Below are 22,398 nucleotides of genomic sequence, written 5' to 3'. Positions count from 1 at the left end.
TGGAATTCTCTTGGATCATTGCACTGCTGAGAAGAGCCAAGTCTATCACAGTTGATCATCATACAATGTTGCTGTTACTGTGTACAATGTTCTCCTGGTTCTGCTCACTTCACTCAGCATCAGTTCATGTAAGTCTTTCCAGGTTTTTCTGAAATATGCCTGCTCATTATTTCTTTCTTTCTTTTTTTTTGGGGGGGGGGGGCGGAGGGGCAGGGTAATGAGCATTAAGTGACTATTCTCAAGCCAGCGCCATTTGGGAAGCAAGAGAAAGTTTTATTCAAAGACTGAAATTAATAACCTAAAAATGAATCAAAATCAACCTGAATGTAGTAGAGATAAATGTTCAGACCCAGGCCTCAGGAAATCTGGTTCCTAACTTTGTATATTACTTGATTTCCTTTTCGGATTCTCTGCTGGCTGTCCCATGAAAATTTCTACTTGATTGAACACATTATCTAATTAACATCAAGATGAGATTTTACTAAACAGGTACTTTCCTCATGCAGTCATTCTTGTGCATAACTCACATTCAGGCATGTGTATCCACCTAGAAGAAAAGAAAATATACTCGAATTTTTTTTTTCAGGGCAATGAGGGTTAAGTGATTTGCCCAGGGTCACACAGCTAGTGTCAAGTGTCTGAGGCTGGATTTGAACTCAGGTCCTCCTAAATCTAGGGCCAGTGCTCTATCCACTGCGCCACCTAGCTGTCCCCCACTCATTATTTCTTACAGCACAATAGTATTCCATTATATTAATATACCACAACTTGTTCAGCCATTCCCCAATTGGTGCGCATTCCCTTGATTTCCAGTTCTTTGCCACCACAAAGAGAGCTGCTATAAATATTTTTGTACATGTGGGTCCTTTTCCTTTTTTTATGATCTCTTTGGGATACAGACCTAGTACTGGTATTACTGGGTCAAAGGGTACACACAGTAAAGGAAGGAATTTAAAAGAGGAAAAGCCCAGTTTCTGCAGCTGTTACCAAATGAACTATACTTCCCCTTTGTTCTCTGTTCTTTCATTGATATCTTTATTTACCTTATTTTAAAATATAAAGCACAACCCTACAGCCATTAATGAATGAATACTGGGAGCCACTAGGTCAGAGGATCCGTATTCAAAGATCTGGATCTGAGTAGAGAGTAAGAGACTAAGACACATTCAGTGAAAAGTGACAGAGGCAGGAACACCCCCTTCAGATATCTCCCATTCCACCTTGTATACATTTTAGACACTCTGTGAGTATTCTCAAGCCAGCACCATTTGGAAAGCAAGAGAAAGTTTTATTCAAAGACTGAAATTAATAACCTAAAAATGAATCAAAATCAACCTGAATGTAGTAGAGATAAATGTTCAGATCCAGGCCTCAGGAAATCTGGTTCCTAACTTTGTATATTACTTGATTTCCTTTTCGGATTCTCTGCTGGCTGTCCCATGAAAATTTCTACTTGATTGAATACATTATCTAATTAACATCAAGATGAGATTTTACTAAACAGGTACTTTCCTCATGCAGTCATTCTTGTGCATAACTCACATTCAGGCATGTGTATCCTCCTAGAAGAAAAGAAAATATACTCGAATTTTTTTTTTCAGGGCAATGAGGGTTAAGTGATTTGCCCAGGGTCACACAGCTAGTGTCAAGTGTCTGAGGCTGGATTTGAACTCAGGTCCTCCTAAATCTAGGGCCAGTGCTCTATCCACTGCGCCACCTAGCTGCCCCCCACTCATTATTTCTTACAGCACAATAGTATTCCATTATATTAATATACCACAACTTGTTCAGCCATTCCCCAATTGGTGCGCATTCCCTTGATTTCCAGTTCTTTGCCACCACAAAGAGAGCTGCTATAAATATTTTTGTACATGTGGGTCCTTTTCCTTTTTTTATGATCTCTTTGGGATACAGACCTAGTACTGGTATTACTGGGTCAAAGGGTACACACAGTAAAGGAAGGAATTTAAAAGAGGAAAAGCCCAGTTTCTGCAGCTGTTACCAAATGAACTATACTTCCCCTTTGTTCTCTGTTCTTTCATTGATATCTTTATTTACCTTATTTTAAAATATAAAGCACAACCCTACAGCCATTAATGAATGAATACTGGGAGCCACTAGGTCAGAGGATCCGTATTCAAAGATCTGGATCTGAGTAGAGAGTAAGAGACTAAGACACATTCAGTGAAAAGTGACAGAGGCAGGAACACCCCCTTCAGATATCTCCCATTCCACCTTGTATACATTTTAGACACTCTGTGAGTATTCTCAAGCCAGCACCATTTGGAAAGCAAGAGAAAGTTTTATTCAAAGACTGAAATTAATAACCTAAAAATGAATCAAAATCAACCTGAATGTAGTAGAGATAAATGTTCAGATCCAGGCCTCAGGAAATCTGGTTCCTAACTTTGTATATTACTTGGTTTCCTTTTCGGATTCTCTGCTGGCTGTCCCATGAAAATTTCTACTTGATTGAACACATTATCTAATTAACATCAAGATGAGATTTTATTAAACAGGTACTTTCCTCATGCAGTCATGCTTTGCATAACTCACATTCAGGCATGTATATGCACCTAGAAGAAAAGAAAATATACTCGAATTTTTTTTTTTTCAGGGCAATGAGGATTAAGTGATTTGCCCAGGGTCACACAGCTAGTGTCAAGTGTCTGAGGCTGGATTTGAACTCAGGTCCTCCTGAATCTAGGGCCTGTGCTTTATCCACTGTGCCACTTAGCTGCCCCAAATTCTTTTGTTTTTTAAGAGAGAGGGAGTTTTAGGGGTTTGCCCAAATTAAAGTGGACAAGTTGACTCCTATGGTACTTTCTAGTTTGAAATCTATGGTCCTATGTTTTCAAACGCGATACTTTGAACATTAACCAATTCATCTCAAGAATTGTGAAAACATGGGGGCAGCTAGGTGGTGCAGTGGATAAAGTACCAGCCCTGGATTCAGGAGGACCTGATTTCAAATCTGGCCTCAGACCCTTGACACTTACTAGCTGTGTGACTCTGGGCAAGTCACTTAACCCTCATTGCCTCGCAAAAGAAGAAAAAGAAATGTGAAAACACTTTCTTTACACTGTCATTCATTTAGGTACCATGTTTTTGTAGCTGAGAGAAGACACTTCTGGCCCCAGTGTACTTGTAACAAATAGAATTTGTATGCTGAACCCCACACTTCAATTGCAGCTTTGACTCTTTCTCCAGAGCCATCACGCAGATTATAAATTTCTTTTCCACCAGGGGGCAATAGAGTGCTACATCTTCCAAAGGTTGCATCATCATCATCACAAAACCCCAGCTCTGATGAGTGAGTTACATAGGAAAAAATGCCTACTTCATTTCTTCAAGAAGCCATTTTTTCAGTAGCTAATTCCTCCACCCACACAGATTACAACCGACAGAGTTGTGATTGAAAATTACATCACCCGAAATTTAGGTGGGCTTGTGTTTAGAAGAGAAAGTGAGCCCACACCTGAAAACTGTTTGCTTAGCTTAATTGGGTCTGCTTACTAATACCTCTCTGTTGTGCCTCCAGTAACTCAATATCATCTCTATACTAGATAACTCATCACAGCAGGAATTTAGTGAAAGCTAGAGAAATAGTGAAAGTAGCAATATCAGATTGGAGAGAATGCTGGACTGGAGTCAGAAAACCCTAAATTCAAATTGAGCCTCAGACATTTATTGGCTACAGAGACAGGAGGAAGCCAATTTGTTGTAAGCATTTATATTTAAATGTCAACTAGATGAATTAATGGGCATCTAGGTGACTCAGTAGATAGAGTGCCAGGCCTAGAGTCAGGAAGACTCATCTCCCTGAGTTCAAATCTGGCCTCAGACACTTCCTAGCTATATAACTCTGGACAAGTCATTTAACCCCATTTGCTTCAGTTTCCTCATCTGTCAAATGAGCTGGAGAAGGAAATAGCAAACCCCTCCAGTATCTTTGCCATTTGTTGTTCAGTCATTTTAGTCATGTCCCACTCTTGGTGACCCCATTTGGGGTTTTCTTGGCAAAGATAAAGATCAGAAAGAGTGGGATGTGACTGAAAACAGCTGAACAACAGCAAAGAGGAATTAGATTCTAGAGTTAATAGAGAGCTACTTGATCTTACTAAGGAAAGTGGTAGTGTTATCAGATTTGCACTTTAGAGAAATCGGTTTGACTGCTATGTGAAAGAAGGTTGGAAAGGGGAAAGATTTAGGGAGAGAGATTAATTAAGAGAATGTTGCGGGGCAGCTAGGTGGCACAGGGGATAGAGCACCGGCCCTGGATTCAAGAGGACCTGAGTTCAAATCAGACCTCAGCCACTTGACACTTACTAGCGGTGTGACCCTGGGCAAGTCACTTAACCCTCACTGCCTCACAAAAATAAATAAATAAATACAAATTTAAAAAATTTTTAAAAAGGGGGCAGCTAGGTGGCACAGTGGATAGAGCACCAGCCCTGGAGTCAGGAGTACCTGAGTTCAAATCTGGCCTCAGACACTTAACACTTACTAGCTGTGTGACCCTGGGCAAGTCACTTAACCCCAGTTGCCTCACTTTAAAAAAAAAAAGATGCTTGTTCCTTGGAAGGAAAGCTATGGCAAATCTGGATGGATAACATGCTAAAAAGCAGAAACATCACATTCTGACAAAGGTCTGTATAGTCAAAGTTAAAGTTTTTCCCAGTAGCAATATATGGCTGTAAGAGTTGGATCACAAGGAAAGGTGAACACCACAGCAGAATCAACACTTTTGAATGATAATGCTAGAAAAGACTTTTGAGAGTCCTTTGGATAGCAATGTTATGGCCTGGGTACCTCATTTGAACGGCTCTGGCTACCCCAGAAGTTCTCTGGGGTAAATCAAAGAACCTTCTCCTAGAGAAACTAAACCAAAGGACAGACACACCTAACCAGTCTCCCCCACCCCTTGGCGAGATGGGATTGGGTGTGGCTGCTGCCTTTGTGGCATGAGGAGCAGAGAGATGGCTTGAGAGATCCAGAGCCGCCCCTCACCCAACTTCCAACCCAGCCACCACCAATGGGGGATGGTCCTTCCCCAATAGGGGAACTTTCCACAGCCGTCGATCACCTCATCATCCGATCACCATCGGACCTCTATAAAAGTATCTTCCTGTCTCCTGCTCGAGGAGATAGGTATCTCAGAGCCACACCTCTGTGCTATGCCTTCTCCCCATGAGAAGTCCAAGGATTTCTCTTGGTTTCCTTTCCCTAGCACCCTAAATAACCTATTATTTTATTCTAATTGGTTTTATGTGCAAGAGGGTATAATTCTTTTTTGTTGTTGTTTTGGTTTGGTTTTTTGTTTGTTTTGGTGAGGCAATTGGGGTTAAGTGACTTGCCCAAGGTCACACAGCTAGTAAGTGTTAAGTGTCTGAGGTCGGATTTGAACTCAGGTACTCCTGACTCCAGGGCCGGCTCTCTATCCACTGCTCCACCTAGCTGCCCCGAGGGTATAATTCTTTAAAGAGGAATTCCTAAGAACTCCAAACCCCTACCCCTTTCCCAAACCCCCACTCTATTTCCCCATAACAGCAAGAAGATCAAATCAGACAATACTTAAAGAAAGTATTTCAGATTCTTTACTTGAAGGTCCAATACTGAAGGTGAAGCTTAATATTTTGGCCACAAAATGAAAGAAAAGACAAAAAAAAATCCTGATGTTGGGAAACACTGAAGGCAAAAGGAAAAGGGGATGGCAGAGGATGAGATGGTTAGGTAGTGTCATTAAAAGAATGGGCATGAACTTGGACAGACTTCAAGAGAAAGAGTGGAGGAGGGCCTGGTGTACTCTGGTCCATGGGGTTGCATAGAGTCAGACAGAACTGAATGATTGAACAACAAAATAAAACCACAGAATTCTTTGAACCTCGAATGGCCCATGTGTGAGGGACTGGGGTTGCAGGTACTATAAATAAAAGGCTCTGTTGTTATGAATATCAAGAGGTAGAATGGTATAATAAAAAGAGCACCAAACAGGAGTCAGAAGATCTGAGTCTTGGCTCCATCCCTCAAGGGCTGACTTTGGGCTCTACCCTAAGTATGTGAAGACTTCCTCCAGTGGAATGAGTGGATGAGAACAATTTGTTCCAACAACCATGAAGGCAGCTGAAGCAGAGCTTGGTCAGGCATGGAACATGCCAAAATCATCCACTGAATCCTGGGATACTACATTCCAGTGAACTTTGTAGACAAAGTCTTGCTGAATATTAAGAATAACTTTGGGGGCAGCTAGGTGGAGCAGTGGATAAAACACTGGCCCTGGATTCAGGAGGACCTGAGTTCAAACCCAGCCTCAGACCCTTGGCACTTACTAGCTGTGTGACCCTGGACAAGTCACTTAACCCCCATTTCCTCACCAAAAAAAAAAAAAAAAAGAGGACAGGTTCCTCTCTGACCTGAATCCTATCCATATGTGTAGGTCTAAAGAGAGAAGCCCCTGACAGGAAGAGGGTGAATGCCCCAGACCCTCTGGTACTAACAATAGTTCTGTACCAGTTGTTACATTTCAAGACATCTAATCTTTCAGTGGTTCAGGCAAATCTCTAAATAAGATTGTAAGTATAACAGCTGTTGATTTGCATTGGTAGAGTTTCCTCACTGGGAAATCCCTACACCAAGGCAATCGAGGCCCAGAACAAAACACAATTAAACCTGGTACTGGCAGGGTCTGGGATTATAAATACTGATAATGAAGACCTCCTCTGTTGTATTTTATTGTTTTCCTTGTCAGGAATTTAAGTAAAACAAAAATTTCATTAACAAATGGAATAATCACCATTTGTATATAGCCTTACTTCCTTCCCTTCTTTCCTCTTTCTTTGTTTCTCTCCTTCCTTCCTTCCTTCCTTCCTTCCTTCCTTCCTTCCTTCCTTCCTTCCTTCCTTCCTTCCTTCCTTCCTTCCTTCCTTCCTTCCTTCCTCCCTTCCTTCCTTCCTTCCTTCCTTCCTTCCTTCCTTCCTTCCTTCCTTCCATTCTTTCTTTTCTACCTGCCTTACCCCCCTCCCCTTTCTCTTCTTCTTTGCTTTCCCTCTAGAAGTAGGAATTAAGAAAAACGTCTCTCCTCTTTAATTCTTGCTCTAAACTTACCTCTCATGCAGGCACCCATTGGGTGGGATGGGGGTGGAATCATTCTGTCATGGGGTGCAGAGCACCCCAGAAGTTCTCTGGGGCACACCGAGGAATCTTCTCCTTGAGAAACTAAACCAGAGGACATATAACGCCTAGAGAGATAAGCTGAACCAAATCGGACTGAGCTAGTTTCGGAATCCTACCCTTCATTCTGGTCTCCCTTACCCTGGGGAGATAAATTTGGGTGTGGCTGCGGCCTTAGCGTTCTGAAGAGGGATCTGTAGCCACCCCTCACCCAATTCCTTTAGTCACTACCAGTGGGGGATGGTCCTCCACTCCTCACCCAATTCCCCCAGCTACCAACAGTGGGGGATGGTCCTCTCTCACTAAAGGAACTTTTCAAGGGCAGATGGTCCACCCCCATCAGTCCTCTATAAAAGTACCTTCCAGTCTCCTGTTCGAAGAGATTTGGTACCTCTGAGCCATGTGCTTTATGCCAAATCTCCCCATGAAAAGTCCAAGGATTTCTTTCATGGTTTCCCTTCCCTTCCCTTGCTCCTAAATAAACGTTTTGTGTGCAAGAGGGTGTAATTCTTTAAAGAGGAATTCCCAAGAACCCCAACCCCTAACCCAACCCGTACCCCATTTTCCAATTCTTTCAATGAGGACACCAAGTCTTCTCATATCTCCTCAAGACCCCACCTCCAACACCTTGTTCTCAGCTTCTCATCTGAGGATCTTGCCTCATACTCCCCTCCCCGCCCCATTTCCCAAAAGGTCCCTCTTCCTTCCTCATTCTCATATCAACTCACTTAGACCTCTCCCCCAGCTATGTCCTCTTCCACTTCTATCTCTGATTAAGCGGCCATTGTCTTTGCTAAGGTGAACCTCTCTATATACACCTTTAATGCCATTCCTTACCCTCTTCAACAGACTGCCCCCTTGATTATCCCCTTTCTCTCTCTAATCGTTAATCTCTCCCTATCTATCCTTTTCTTCACTGTTTTCCTGGAAGTGAGATGAATTGCTAAAATAGAGGTGTGGGGTGGGGAGGGGTAGGGAAGAAGGCATTTCAAGCCCGCAGTAGTTAGTTCATCCTCTTCACTCCAGGAAAACCTGCGTGAACGAGGTCAATTTGGCCAGTTGGTGCTCTTTACTACACAGTTAGCAGGTAGGAAACAGTCATTATTATGCCTATGTTTGCTCTGAAGTGGACAGCAAGGCTCTCCAGGAGAGCATCTGGTTCACCCAGACACAAGAGAGATTGAAGCAGGGAAAACGCTGGGCATGCTCAGAGGATGGGACCCCTATTGTCCAGTGTCCAATCATTTTTACAGGTTTTCCTTATTAGAATGTGAATCCTAAATGTGAGGGAAAAATCCATCCTCTTCTCAATAATTCTCAGGAACTCAGCAGCGAGGTGACAAAGGCTTTATTTCATTCTCATGAGGAGGCACCCTAGTGTGCAGCTAGTGGGTGCCCAGAAAGGGGGCTCGCAGGCCCTGTTTTATACCCTAGTCCCTAACGCAAATGGACCCTCCCCTTTTTCATCACTGGTGGGGTTACAATCTAGGCACAAAAACTAGCTAACTGGAACGCAGTATTCCCACCCCTCTTCCTTGTATGAGCATGACTCAGGAGTGGACCTTATACTTCCTTATATGGACACAACTCTGGAGCAGACCTTATTGAGACCTGGGCTCCTTGAACCATGTGACCTTGCTAACCTGAGGGGGAGGAGGGGATCTGACACCTTTGTCCTACAAACAGGTCAAGGGGAATATGACTGACATATCCACATTGAGAGGAGACAACTACCCATTTCTCACACTAAAGGACAAGGACTATTGGGGGAAGGGAGGCTTTCTTTGTATCTCCAGAGATTAGTACAGGGTCCCACACATAGCAGGTACTTAATAAATGGTTACTGTCTGGCTGATTGAATTATTTGTGAACTTGTTCAAACATGAACATGTAAACTCCTTGTGAGTAGATTGTTTCATTCTTTGTATTGAGAGAAATGATTATTTCTCTCATATTAATAATCAATTATTGAATTAAGACCAGGAGTTTTTTCAGAAGCCTATTGACTATTCAGTCTCTGAAGGACATTGTTGATGGATGAGATTGCCCAAATCCACCCCGCCTCCCTACTTTTGATACTGGGTGGGAGACCACAACTAATTGGAGGTCCTTAAAAAGAAATTAATCTAAGGTGAATTCTGGACCATTGTGTTCCACTCTGGCAAGATGGGTAGAGGTGGACCCCCCTTTTACCTAGATTGTCTTAGGTGGGGTAGTCTGGATAAGAAATAAGTCTCTTGGGGGCAGCTAGGTGGCCTAGTGGATAGAGAACTGGCCCTGAATTCAGGAGGACCTGAGTTCAAATTCAGTCTCAGACACTTAACACTTACTAGCTGTGTGACCCTGGGCAAGTCACTTGTCACCCCCCCTCTTTAGAATAAGCCCATCTCTCATTATAATATTAATTCTTCTCACTAATTTTTAAACAGAGTAGATTGACATCCTCAGGAATACCCACTCTTACCAGGGCATACAAGCATTGAATGGGTTCCATGAGGGGTCTTTGGCATTCAAGAGTGCCAAAATTTTATTAATTATCTGCTAGCATGATGAATAAAATAACTAATTGTCCAGAAACTATGCCTCTTGAATTTTTTTTGGTGAGGCAATTGGGGTTAAGTGACTTGCCCAGGGTCACACAGCTAGTAAGTGTCAAGTGTCTGAGGCTGGATTTGAACTCAGGCCCTCCTGACTCCAGGGCCGGTGCTCTATCCACTGTACCACCTAGCTGCTCCATCTCTTGAACTTTTTATACATCACAGTATTTGTATCCTCAATACCCAGCACAATGTCTACTTCCTAGTAGGCACTAAATAAATGCTATTGCTTGATTGATTAATGCTTGTTGAATTTAATTGAACAACAAATGATAAGACAGAGGATGTCTCTCAACTACCAAAAAGTCCCAGAGACTGAAGACCCAACATAGTTTCCAACCATTTCCTTAACTTGCCTCTGCTAATATGTGTGTCTGGCTAAAGTGGATACATACCCTTGATAGCAGTAGTTCCTGTGAGACTTCTAACATCACATAATCCTTTGTGTGAACAAGAGGGTTGAGAGGAGATAGCTGGTCCCTGTGTCATGGACCCTTTGGTGATTTGGTGAAGGCTATTTTTCATAGGGCAGCTAGGTGGCAGAATGGAGAGAGTGCAGGGCCTGGAGTCAGGAAGACATCTTCCTGGTTTTTTTGTTTTGTTTTGTTTGTTTGTTTGTTTGTTTTGGTGAGGCAATTGGGGTTAAGTGACTTGCCCAAGGTCACACAGTTAGTAAGTGTTAAGTGTCTGAGGCCAGATTTGAACTCAGGTCCTCCTGACTCCAGGACCAGTGCTCTATTCACTGTGCCACCTAGCTGCCCCATTTTCCTGATTTTAAATCTGGCCTCAGACACTAGCTGTGTGGCCCTGGGCAAGTCACTTAACCCTGTTTGCCTCAGTTTCCTCATCTATAAAATGAGCTGAAGAAGGAAACGGAAAACCATTCCAGTATCTTTGCCAAGAAAATCCCAAATGGGGTTATGAGGAATTGGACATGACTGAACAACATAGACCCTTTCTCAGAAGAATGTTTTTAAATTAATGAAATATATGTTATTCCAAAGGAAATCCATCATATTAAAATACAGTTATAAAAATATTTTATAAAACAAATGCATGGACCCCATGTCAAGAGCCCCTACTCTGGATCTGGGCAACTAGGTGGCGTAGTAGATAAAGTACTGGGCCTGGAGTCAGGAAATCCTGAGTCTAAATCCAACTTCCAACATTTATAATCTGTGTGACCTTAGGCAAGTCATTTAACCTTCGTCTGCCTCAGTTTTCTAATCTGTGAAATGAAGATAATAATAGTACCTACCTCCCAGGACTATTGTGAGGATCAGTTGAGAAATTATTTATTTTTGCCTTTTTCGCGTGTGTATGTGCCTGTGTGCGCAACACATGTGTGTTCATTCTTTTGCAACATGGCTAATACATTTTTTTACATGTGCAATCATGTAAAACATTCCTATACTAGTCATTTTGAACAAGAAGACTCAAATAAAAGAAAAAGAATGAAAGGGAAAATAGCATTCTTCAGTCTATGTTCACTCAATATCAGTTCTTCCTTTGGAGGTAGATAGTATGCTTAATCATTAGTCCTTTGAGATTGTCTTGGATCATTGTATTGCTGAGAATAGTTAAGTCATTCACAGTTCTTCCATTGAGCAAACAGTAATAAAGTACTTGGCACATAGTATGTGTTACATAAATGTTAGCTATTATCCTTATTATCATCACTATCATCAAGCATGATTAACTCTAATGGGCTAATCTGACATTTAATTGACTCCTTGTTTTAGCCTGAACCCCCAGTAGGAGTAGTTTCAACAAGAGGTGGCAGAAGCCTTTCCCAAGGCTGTTTCAACTGCATGATGAGGTCTTTTTGGCCATGCAGAAGCTTCTGGAGGCCAGGGGACTGGGCCAGGGCCCAGCAGAGAGATCCACCTGAAGTTTGCTGAAAGAGCAACTATGAAAAATTTCAGTTGGATCTCTGATCTCATCAGGAGGCATCCTCCCACCAGTGATGCAGATTGCAACCCAGCCATATCTGTCTGCCCTCTGCAGTAAAGAAACCATTCCATGATTCTGAAGGAAAGTTCAAGTTTATTTATTGAAACACTCTTCTCTCCTCCCTCCCCTCCCCCCAACCCAGGAGAGGGAAGCGGAACTACAGAGCAAAACTAGAAGGGCATCTGCCCATCTTAAAAATATGAAATAATTGGATGACGCAAGCAAGAATTTCTGTAGCAAGGAATAAATTAAAGAAAAAGAATTAGTCAGAAATGTAAAGTTGTTAAAAGAAAAACATTTGCTGGAGGCTCCCTCAGTTATAGCTTCTGTCTTCTAGCCTTCATTGAAATTGAAGGGGGGGGGGAGAAAAGGAGTAAAGAAACATGCTTAAGAGCATCTGAGCTTCATTCAGTTTACTTTTTAAATGCTATATGTTTGCCCTATTCCATAAGAGCTTTATCCCAAAGAGTCACTCTCCATCACCGAAAGCTAAACTTCTTTTTTTTTTTTTTTGGTGGGGCAATGAGGATTAAGTGACTTGCCCAAGGTCGGTCACACAGCTAGTGTCGAATGTCTGAGAACAGATTTGAACTCAGGTCCTCCTGAATCCAGGGCTGGTGCTTTATCTACTGCGCCACCTAGCTGCCCCAATATGATAGCTAAACTATTTTGCTCCCAAGTCTGGTCATATCAGAAAGAGCCACCTTTCTCTTTTCTGATCTGAATCGTATATTTCAGGACAGAAAAAGTTTGCACAGAACAGTGGGCCCTTTGAAAGATGAGAAAAGGAACATGTGAAAGATAGGCCCCAAAGCTGTAGGACCTTTATCTAGAACAGGCAATTTACCATCAAATTAGAAACGTTTCCTTTTTTATGTAGACACTTTGTAAAGTTCTCTATCTCTGTACAAGACAAAATATTCAAGTTTCAAAAGACCCCCAATGGACCATGAACAATGAACCTGCTATTTCTATTCTGTTTTTCCCAAGATCTGGGAAGCAGTGACAATAGGACCCAACTCCTCTGGAGAGGGCTAAAGTGTGAAATGGAATGGGACCCAGAATTTCTAGCAGCACTTTTCTTTCTCTAGAATCTTTGTAACACATTCACACACACACACACACACACACACACACACGAACACACGGAAGGATCAGGGCATGGGTTTGAGAAATGATGACTTGGCCTGAGAAAAATCGCTGTTTGTAAGAGACCATCTGATTCATGAGTAAGTGCTACAGTGCTCTTGGGATACATGGAAAATCTCTGTTCATCTTCTTGGAACATCAGGGATCCACAGCTGTAATTGGTTTTCTAGGTTGCATCAAGGGAGCCTTCTATTCTCTGTTGGCAACAAGAGACAAAAAAGAGTTAGCGTCGCATGTATGCCTCATTACAACAGCGAGCGTGGGGCAGTGGATGGATGTCACATTACGCCACAGTTTCAGACATTCTTTTAGACTGTCTAATTAGACAATGTGGCAGAGGTGCTATACAGTGATAGACTTGAGAGTCAAAAATGCCACAGTTCATATCTTGTCTTTGACACCAAGTGTGAGCATGGCAAATCATTTCAATTCTTCCAACCTCAGTTCTTTTATCTATAAAATAGCAATGACAATAGCAGTTGTACCTATAGATAATAATGATCTCAGAACCTCCCTAGGTTGTTGTGAGGCTCAAATGAAATGATGTACATAAAGTGCTTTGTAAACCCATATCACAACTTTTCTAAGGCTCATTTGACTTATTTGTTGTTGTTTTGTTTGTTTGTTTTCGTTTTTTTGTTTTGTGGGTCAGTGAGGGTTGTGACTTGCCCAAGGTCTGAGGTCAGATTTGAACTCAGGTCCTCCTGAATCCAGGGCTTGTGCCCCTTCATACTGTTAATAAATGTTTGTTGACTTGAATTTTAAAGTATTTTACCAAACACCTTTATGAGGCTTCACAAAAGAAGTGACCTTTGAGCCTGGCCTTGAAGTTAGGGATAAGGTTTTGTTAGGCAAGGGAGGAGGACATTTCAGGACAGCAAAGCCACTGCCATGGGAGTGAGATGGGATGTTTGTATGTATATGCTTTGCAAATTCAAGACTGAAACTTGAATGGGGTTTTTGCATCTAGCTGCCCTCTGCTTCTAGTAACAAGCTGGTGTGTTCGATCTTGCTGGGTACTTCCAGTGCTGGCTATCACTAATTAGTGATGGCTAAAGCCAATCACTGAGCCTCTTTGGGCTTCCATTAACTCAGCTGTAAAATGAAAGTGTTGGATCAGAGCAGGGGGTTTTAACTTCTTTTGGTTTATGCACCCTTTTGGCAGTCTACTGTAGCCTTTGGGCCCCTCTCAAATTTATGCTTTTGAATAATTGAAGGAAATGCTAAATCTCAGGATTCATGAAAATAAAGACGTAATTTTTTCCCCATCCAGGTTCATACTCCTTGAAATCTATCCATGAACTAGATTGGTACCTTCTCAGACAAAATAAAATGGGTTATATTGAATTGCTTTCTAATTGTTTCAAGAAATATTTATAGGGGGAGGCAGCTAGGTGGGATAGTGTATAAAGCACTGACCCTGGATTCAGGAGGACCTGAGTTCAAATCCAGCCTCAGATTCTTGACACTTCTGTGACCTCAGACAAGTCACTTAACCCTCATTGCCTCACAAAATCAATAAACAAATAAACAAATGAATGAATGAATAGGTAAATAAATAAATAAAAAGGAAAAAAGAAAAACACTATTTAAAAACATGTAAAAAAAGTGATGGAGAAAATGTTAATAGTGTAGGTTAAACTTAAAAGTATGTTGAGAGGACATATTTCCCCTTCTAAAAGGTAGTTGTTAAATATTTACCAGCAAACCACTGTGTGGGGGATATAGAGATTCAGAAGATCCAAACTCTGTCTTCAAGGAGTTTACAATCTAGTAGGAGAGAGATTTATATAGATATCCTAACACAATGAAGGTTGTGATTAGTACATTAAGAAAAATATAACCAAAGAGATAAGGGAATTCAGAAGCATGAGAGATCATGTCTATTTGATTCTCTTAGGAGATCCTAGGAAAAGTCTAGGAGAAGATAAAAATATGGGGCATATTTGAGGTACAAAAATAATAATTCTTACATTTTACTTTAAAGTTCTCAAAAGGATTTTAAGCTATATTTTATTGTATTTTATTTATTTTGTTAAATATTGTCCAATTATATTGTAACCTGGTTCGGGGAAGTGTTGTGAGTTCCATTGATACTTCTGAAATAAGTTATTTCTAAGATTTCTTCCAGCTCTAACTTTCTTTTTAAAAAATTTAGCATTTTATTTTCCCCAATTACATGTAAAAACCAATTTTTACTCAAAATGATTTCTACATTACCTCATTTGAGCTACACAGCAACCTTGTGAACCCTACAGGCATTATTGTCCCCATTGTATAGATGAGAAAACTGAGACCCAGAGAATTTAAGAGCCAAAGATCTCACAGCTTGTTGCTCAGTAGTGTCCAACTCTTTGTGGCCCCTTTGGGGGTTTTCTTGGCAGAGATACTAGGGTGGTTTGCCATTTCCTTCTCCAGCTCATTTTACAGATGAAGAAACCAAGGCAAACAGGGTAAAGTGACTTGTCCAGGGTCACACAGCTATGAAGTGTCTGAGGTCAGATTTGAACTCATGAAGATGAGTCCTCCAGACTCCAAGCCCAGTGTTCTATCTCCTGTGCCACCTGGCTGCCCTAATCATCCAGCTTGTAAGTGTCAAAGATGGGATTTAAATCTTTCTTCCTCCAAGTCCAGCGTTCAATCTTTATTTCATGGAGGGTAAGATAGTCTTAAGGTAGTTTCTCTGGGTAAGAGACTCTGAACCTTTTCTTGGGTCACAGATCCCTTCAGCAGTCTGGTGAAGCCTAGAGACCCCTTCTCAGAAGAATGTTTCTAAAATCATAAAACATTAAACACGTTAAGTTTAACAAAGGAAAGCAATTCTATTGAAATAAAGATGTTTTTGACATGAAACCCCTGAAATCTATCCATGGTCTGTGGACTCCTTGTTTAGAACCCTTGTTCTAATGAAACTGTAGGCTCCTTAAGGGTAAAGACAACGCCTTATACCTCTGCTAAGGCACTTAGGCAGTCTAAAGGATAGAGCACTAGGCCTAGAGTCAAGAAGGCCTGAATTAAAATCCCGCCTCAGGGGGCAGCTAGGTGGTGCTGTGGATAAAGCACCAGCCCTGGATTCAGGAGGACCTGAGTTCAAATCCAGCCTCAGATACTTGACACTTACTAGCTGTGTGACCCTGGGCAAGTCACTTAACCTCCATTGCCCGGCCAAAAAAGAGTAAAAAAAAAAAAATCCAGCCTCAGATACATACTGGCTAAAGGCCCTATGTAGGCAAGTCACTTAACCTCCCTGTACCTCAGTTTCCATTTACCACTGAGGATGGTTATGAAGATCAAATAAGATAATATCTGGAAAGCACTTAGCATAGTCCCTGGCACATAGTAAGTGCTTAATAAATGCATATTTCTTTCCTTTCTCTACTAATGTACCCTATAGCCCTGCCTAGGTAGAGAGGAGACATTATATCAACTCCTATTAAATAAAAGGAGGTGGGAGGGAGATGAGGGACAGGTAGAAAGTCTTTGGAAACATGAGGCTGGGTCCAATACTCCTTACATCATGCCTCTGTCTTTGTTGCTGAAAGAAGTGGTTATTTCTCTTGTATTAATACCTAATTATTAAATCAGGACCAAAGTTTTTCTCCTCTTCTACTTCCTCATCCAGAAATCAACCAGTGTGGGAAATCACATGCAAAGACTTGGATCTAATCAGACAGTAAAAGAAATTCTAAGTTTAGGCTAATGGATATATTTCTGCTCACTGTGTTTAGCGGGACAGGTCTGGGAAAATGTTGATTCTCCCTTTTGTCAGATAGGTGATGTGGAAATTGGTAAGTCTCTTTGACCAAGACTTGAGTGATCCAAGTCACACACCCCCAAGACCCTTATTAGAATATAACCCAGCCCCTTGAAATATTCATTCCCATTCATTGTTAACCAATCAGAGCTGATTGCCAAGCCCACTGCCATGAGGGGTCTTTGGCATTTGAGAGTGTCACTGACCTCTTTTTATTAATAATTGTAGTAGCCTTATTAATAAAATGATTAAATTACCCAGAAACTATGTCTCTCGAACTTTTTAAATGTCACACTGCTGAATGACAACCCTTTTTGTGCCTCTTTGGGGATGGAGGACTGATGGATCTAAGACACCTCACAAAAAAGTTTCCAGCAGTCTTTGTGAGCAGCTCCCAATGACACTTTCTTTTCTTTTTTTCTTTTTTTTTTTTGTGGGGCAATGGGGGTTAAGTGACTTGCCCAGAGTCACACAGCTAGTAAGTGTCAAGTGCCTGAGGCCGGATTTGAACTCAGGTACTCCTGAATCCAGGGCCGGTGCTTTATCCACTGCGCCACCTAGCTGCCCCCCAGTGACACTTTCAACAAGATCCCAGGTGTCTAGGCCCAAACAGAAAACTTGTAGCTTTGTCATTTGCAGTCACGGAACAGAAAGTATTCATTCTGGTCGACGAAACACCTTCTAGCCCAAATGATTAGATTGGGCCTCCTAATTTCCACCACCTCAGTCTTGATGGAAGACATTGTTCTTGGTTTCTTGCTCTCAGCTAGAACGTGATCAAAGTGGATGACTGGCCAAGTCCTACTCAGATGTGGCTGCTTTTCCTATTTTGGAGGAAATGAGTCCTGAGTACTTCTTGTGAGCTGTAATACTGGTAGCTTTGGTACATGAACAACACGTCTTTTAGGAATCTCTGGGGTTTTCAATAGTATTAAATAAAATATTTTCTTTTTAAATATGTTAAAATATTTTAAGAATACAATAATATTTTATTTTGTAAATAAAGTGACATTTATATGTTGATTTTTAAATGTAAAACTGACCTATATGTTTTTAAAATAATTGATATTTCTATGGGAACAAATAAAAGGGAACAGACATTTATTAAGTGCCTACTGTGTACTGGAAGCTTTACAAACACTAACTCACTTTATCTTAACAACAAACAACCCTGGGAGGTAGGTGCTTTTATGATCCCCATTTCACAGTTGAGGAAACTGAGGCAGACAAAGGTTAAATGATTTGCTCAGGGTCACAAAGCTACTAAGTTGTTTTTGTTGCTGTTGTTCAATCATTTCAGTCGAGTTCAACTCTTCCTGACCCCTTTTTGGGGTTTTCTTGGCAAAGATACTGGAATACTTTGACATTTCCTTCTCCAGCTCATTTTACAGATGAGGAAACTGAGGCAAACAGGATCAAGTGATTTGTCCAGGGTCACCCAGCTACTAAGTGTCTGAGATCCAAGTTTGAACTCTGGTCTTCCTTGACTCTAGGTCTGGAGGTCTATCCACTGCACCACCTAGCTTGCCCAGCTAGTAAGTACCTGAGGTCAAATTTGAACTCAGTTCTTGTGGCTCAGAGGATAGAAAGCCTTAGGAGGGGCAGAGCAGCCCAGGTCAAACATGGAGCAGGTCAAAGCTTCATGCCAACAGCAGTGGGATCAGCCTGTCGGTGCCTTGCTGAATTTGTAGCCTGAGCAAGGAAATCTCAAAGAAGACAAAGCAAAACAAAACAAAAAAGCCAAACCCCTAAAGTCTGTTGCTTATCTCCAAGTGTGTCTCCCTTGACCTAGATTAAGCTTTCTCCTTCCAGCTGTCTGCAGTGCCTAACATAGTTGCTTTGTAGTGGTCCACAGAGTGGGGAAGACCAAGAAAACTGAGTTGCAAGATTGTGTAAATACAGAAAAATCCCCTGGCTGTATTTTATCGAACAATAGGATGAGCTATATTGATTCTAAGGGGATGGAGCCAATATAAGGAATGCAGATGTTTAATGAATAGGATTCTCTGGAGAGAAACCGTTATCCCACTAGAACAAATCTGATCTCCAGCAATTCCTGAGACCCCTAGGTTTACACTTCTCCTCCAAACTGCCTGACATCCTGTCCTTGTTACTCCACCTCCCAAATAAGGAAAGTTACAAGGCTTAGCCACCTGGTAGGCTGATTTGAATTCCTTTTGCTAAGGAATGTCAGCCCAAGGCTGGATAACATGCTCTTTCTCTGTTCTAGACCGTTGTTATCCGTCCACCTGGCTACTGTCCATCAACGGATGCTAATTAAACTTTTTATCGTCAGGCCCGATATATCTTCTGATAGATTGATCTCTAGTCAAATGGACCAAGGTGGGAACAATTCCTTCCAGGGAGGAATTTAGGACGTCTGGGCCAAGGGCTTCCCCGTCAGACATTTGTTTATATTGCTTTAATGTCTGCAAAGTGTTTTACAGACATCTTGAGTGATCCCCAGAACAGTTCTCTGTGTTAGGCACTACGGACATTTATACTCATTTTCCTGAGGGGACTGAGGCTTAGGCAGGTAAATGGCTTGTCCACTGTAAAACAGTTAATACCGGTCGCTAAGGAGGCTTTGAACCCGACTCCAAAGGGCAGTTTTCCTACTTTTCCTGGCTGCTTCCAATAAAATCACTTTCCTGCTCTCTCCCTCTGAAACTGCGGCATTTGAGGGAAAGAAGGAGATGTGGGGACGAGGACTGGGAGGCAGCGGGGAGATCTTTACCATAAAGATTAGGGTCAGAGTGACTGAAAGGTCAGGAACAAGGAAAGAGGCTGTCTCCAAGACTGTGCCCTAGTCTGGAGGCCACCCGCTCTGACACAGTACGCCCTGTTTCATATTATCTGTCTGCCCTCACCATAAATACAACTTATAAACAAGGCTGAGCCGGCAGAGGAAAAATGAAGTCAGAATGGACTTGGTCAAACACAATACCAAATTAGCATTTTGGCTAAGTGGTTATCTCATTGTTAAGATATTTCCTTCAATATGTTTTCAGAACCTGAGGCTGTTAAACAAGGAAGAATGATTGCCAGTTTTGATTTCAGGAAGGAAATCCCCTCCCAGTTCCCTGCTGGGCAGTTCAACTAATTTGCTCCTGACCCTTACTGGATGATTATTAGGGAAATTATACTGGCTTATTTTATAAACAAAATCCATTGGCTTAGTTCCTAGCATGGATCCCAGGTCCAAAGAGGTCAGCATCTCTTTGGGGGAATCTAATTTGCCAAGTGACCTTGAGCAAGTCACTTCCTTTTTAAAGGCTTATTGATTTATAAAATGAGGAGGTAAGACTAAATGATCTTTTAAGTTCTTTCCAGCTCTACATTTATAATCCTGTGATCAATAACCCCACTCTTCAGGATTTAAGGGCAGTGTTCTTATTCCCAGTTTTGCTAAAGTGTTCTTCCTAAAGTATACATCTGACCATGTCACTCCCCTCCTCAATAAACTCTGGCGGCTCCCTATTACCTCCAAGTTCAAATATAGAAATCCTCTCTTTGGCACAATCTGGCTCCTTCCTACCGTCCCGGTGTTTTTATACTTTCATTCTCTCCACATACCTTATGATCCAGCTGCACTGACCTTCTTGCTGTTCCTTTAATAGAATATTCTCTCCCAATGAAGTGCTTTTTCACTGGCGGTAGCCCATGTCTGGGAACACTCTATCTCTTCATCTCAGCCTGCAGGTTTCCCTGGCTTCCTTCCAAACAGCTCAAAGCCCACCTTCCACAGGAGGTCTTTCCCAGTCAAACCACGCACATACCCTTACCCTTCCCTCTGAATTTATTACACTCTATACATCTTTGTTATGCATGTAGCTTTTTGCGTGTTTTTTTCTCCATTATCATGTGAGCTCTTTGAAGTATGGACTTTTTGTTTTTAACATATTCTCCAGCACTAAGTACAATAGTACTTGGCTCTCAGTAAGCCTAAATAAAATGCTTGTTGTCTAACAGAGAACGCCTTTGGGGAAATAGAATACCTATCTTCACTTAGTAGAAAAACTGTCATGTGGAAGAGAGATTAGGCTTGTTCTTTTATGGCCCTGAGGAGCAGAGCATTGGATAGAAATCTCCAAGAGGTGAAATTAGGCTTCATGTCAGGAAAAATTTCCCAATAATTAGAGCTAATCAAAAGTGGAATGGGCTGAGTCATTGGAAGTAATGGGTTCTTTCTCATTGAAGGTCTTTAAGCAAAAGTTGACTGACCACTGTGTCCATTTCATTATGATGGAAATAAATTTTCAGGTGTGAGCCACTGATTTGGGGGGAGTCAGAGCCATTTTACAGAGAGTCTATCTAGACTGAATACAAGCTAGGTAAGGTGGGGACTATGGGGGGGGGGGTTCATCTCACACTTGGAGCAGAATCACTATTAAAACAGGGGTGTTTACTGAACCAAAGGCTAATTTTTCTCTTAGCCTCACAATGCCCAGTAAAGCAAAATTCCCAATTTTGTATTCATGCCAGTCCGTGAACCTAATGGCAAGAAAAGATTTGGCTCATCTTTTGTTTCATGCCTCTTTCCCCTGAACCTAGAATATTCCCACCATAAGCACAGCTGGTATCTTTCTCTCCTCCAGAGGGATATGACTAGAATAATTCCACTGTTGGAATGAGACCTCATCACAAGGTCAAGTTTTCAGGAAACAAAGGGGTTCCTGCATATCCATGACCAGAATGGGGCTTGGGCCCCAGTGATAATGCTTCCTAATTCAGAGATTCCTGCCAAGCCTTAAAAGAAGGGACATCAGATGATGCCAGAAGGGAGCCTGAGGCCATCTAATTCAACTCCCTCATTTTACAGAGGAAGAAACTGAGGCCCAGAGAGTCACCATCTCCAAATCACAGAGGAATAAGCAATCTTCTGACTTACTTACTAGCTGTGTGACCCTAGGCAAGTCACTTAACCCTCATTACCCTGAAAAAAAGAAGAAAAAAAAAAAAGGAGGAGGGCCCCAAATCTGGTTCAGGGCTTGGGATGGAAACTTTTGTTCCTTTCTACTTCTCAGGCCCTTTCTTCCCCTAATAGCAGCTCCTTTAATCCACCATGTTCTACTAAATTGCCCTTATTCCAAGAAACCGGCATACTTCATTTGCACAGTCCCTCACATCTCAAATGCTTTCCTTCCCTCCCTTTCCCCATGAAATTCATACTCTTAAAGTCCAACTCAGATTCTACCTCCTCCATCAAGCATTCACTCACTAAGACATGCTTCTTAAACTTTTTCCACTTGCAACTCCTTTTCACAGGAGAAGTTTTTTTTTTGGTGGGACAATGAGGGTTAAGTGACTTGCCCAGGATCACACAGCTAGTGTCAAGTGTCTGAGACTGGATTTGAACTCAGGTCCTCCTGAATACAGGGTCAGTGCTTTATCCACTTAGCCACCTAGCTGCCACCCCCCCACCCCCACCAGATAATTTTTTTTTACACAACCCCAGGTATATAGGTATATAAAATAGGAATATATAACCTCTTACTATTACCAAATTTTCACAACCCCCACATTCAGTTATGCAACCCCATATGGGGGGGGGCAACCCACAGTTTAAGAAGCTTTGCTCTAAGGCCTCCTTTCATAGGGACTTTCCCACTTCAGACCTTACCTAATACTTTTTTTTTTTTGTGGGGCAATGGGGGTTAAGTGACTTGCCCAGGGTCACACAGCTACTAAGTGTCAAGTGTCTGAGGCTGGATTTGAACTCAGGTACTCCTGAATCCAGGGCCTCTTTACCCACTGCACCACCTAGCTGCCCTC

General features: G+C 41.8%; 1 protein-coding gene across 9 annotated transcripts in view; it reads right to left on the bottom strand.

Moving 5' to 3' along the window:
* Positions 1-11,811: 11,811 nt before the first annotated feature.
* PECAM1 (platelet and endothelial cell adhesion molecule 1) overlaps positions 11,812-22,398 on the bottom strand; it is a 102,727-nt gene continuing 92,140 nt past the window's right edge. For all 9 annotated transcript variants that reach the window (XM_043964374.1, XM_043964376.1, XM_043964378.1 and 6 more), the window contains one exon: positions 11,812-13,065. In XM_043964374.1, coding sequence (XP_043820309.1) covers positions 13,059-13,065 — 7 coding nt within the window. In that variant the 3' untranslated portion in view covers positions 11,812-13,058. The remainder of the gene's footprint in view (positions 13,066-22,398) is intronic.

The sequence above is a fragment of the Dromiciops gliroides genome, chromosome 4 (assembly GCF_019393635.1).
Source record: "Dromiciops gliroides isolate mDroGli1 chromosome 4, mDroGli1.pri, whole genome shotgun sequence".
Classification (NCBI taxonomy): Eukaryota; Metazoa; Chordata; class Mammalia; order Microbiotheria; family Microbiotheriidae; genus Dromiciops; species Dromiciops gliroides.
Note: the sequence above shows the minus strand (reverse complement) of the source record. Positions and strands in the feature narration are given on the sequence as shown.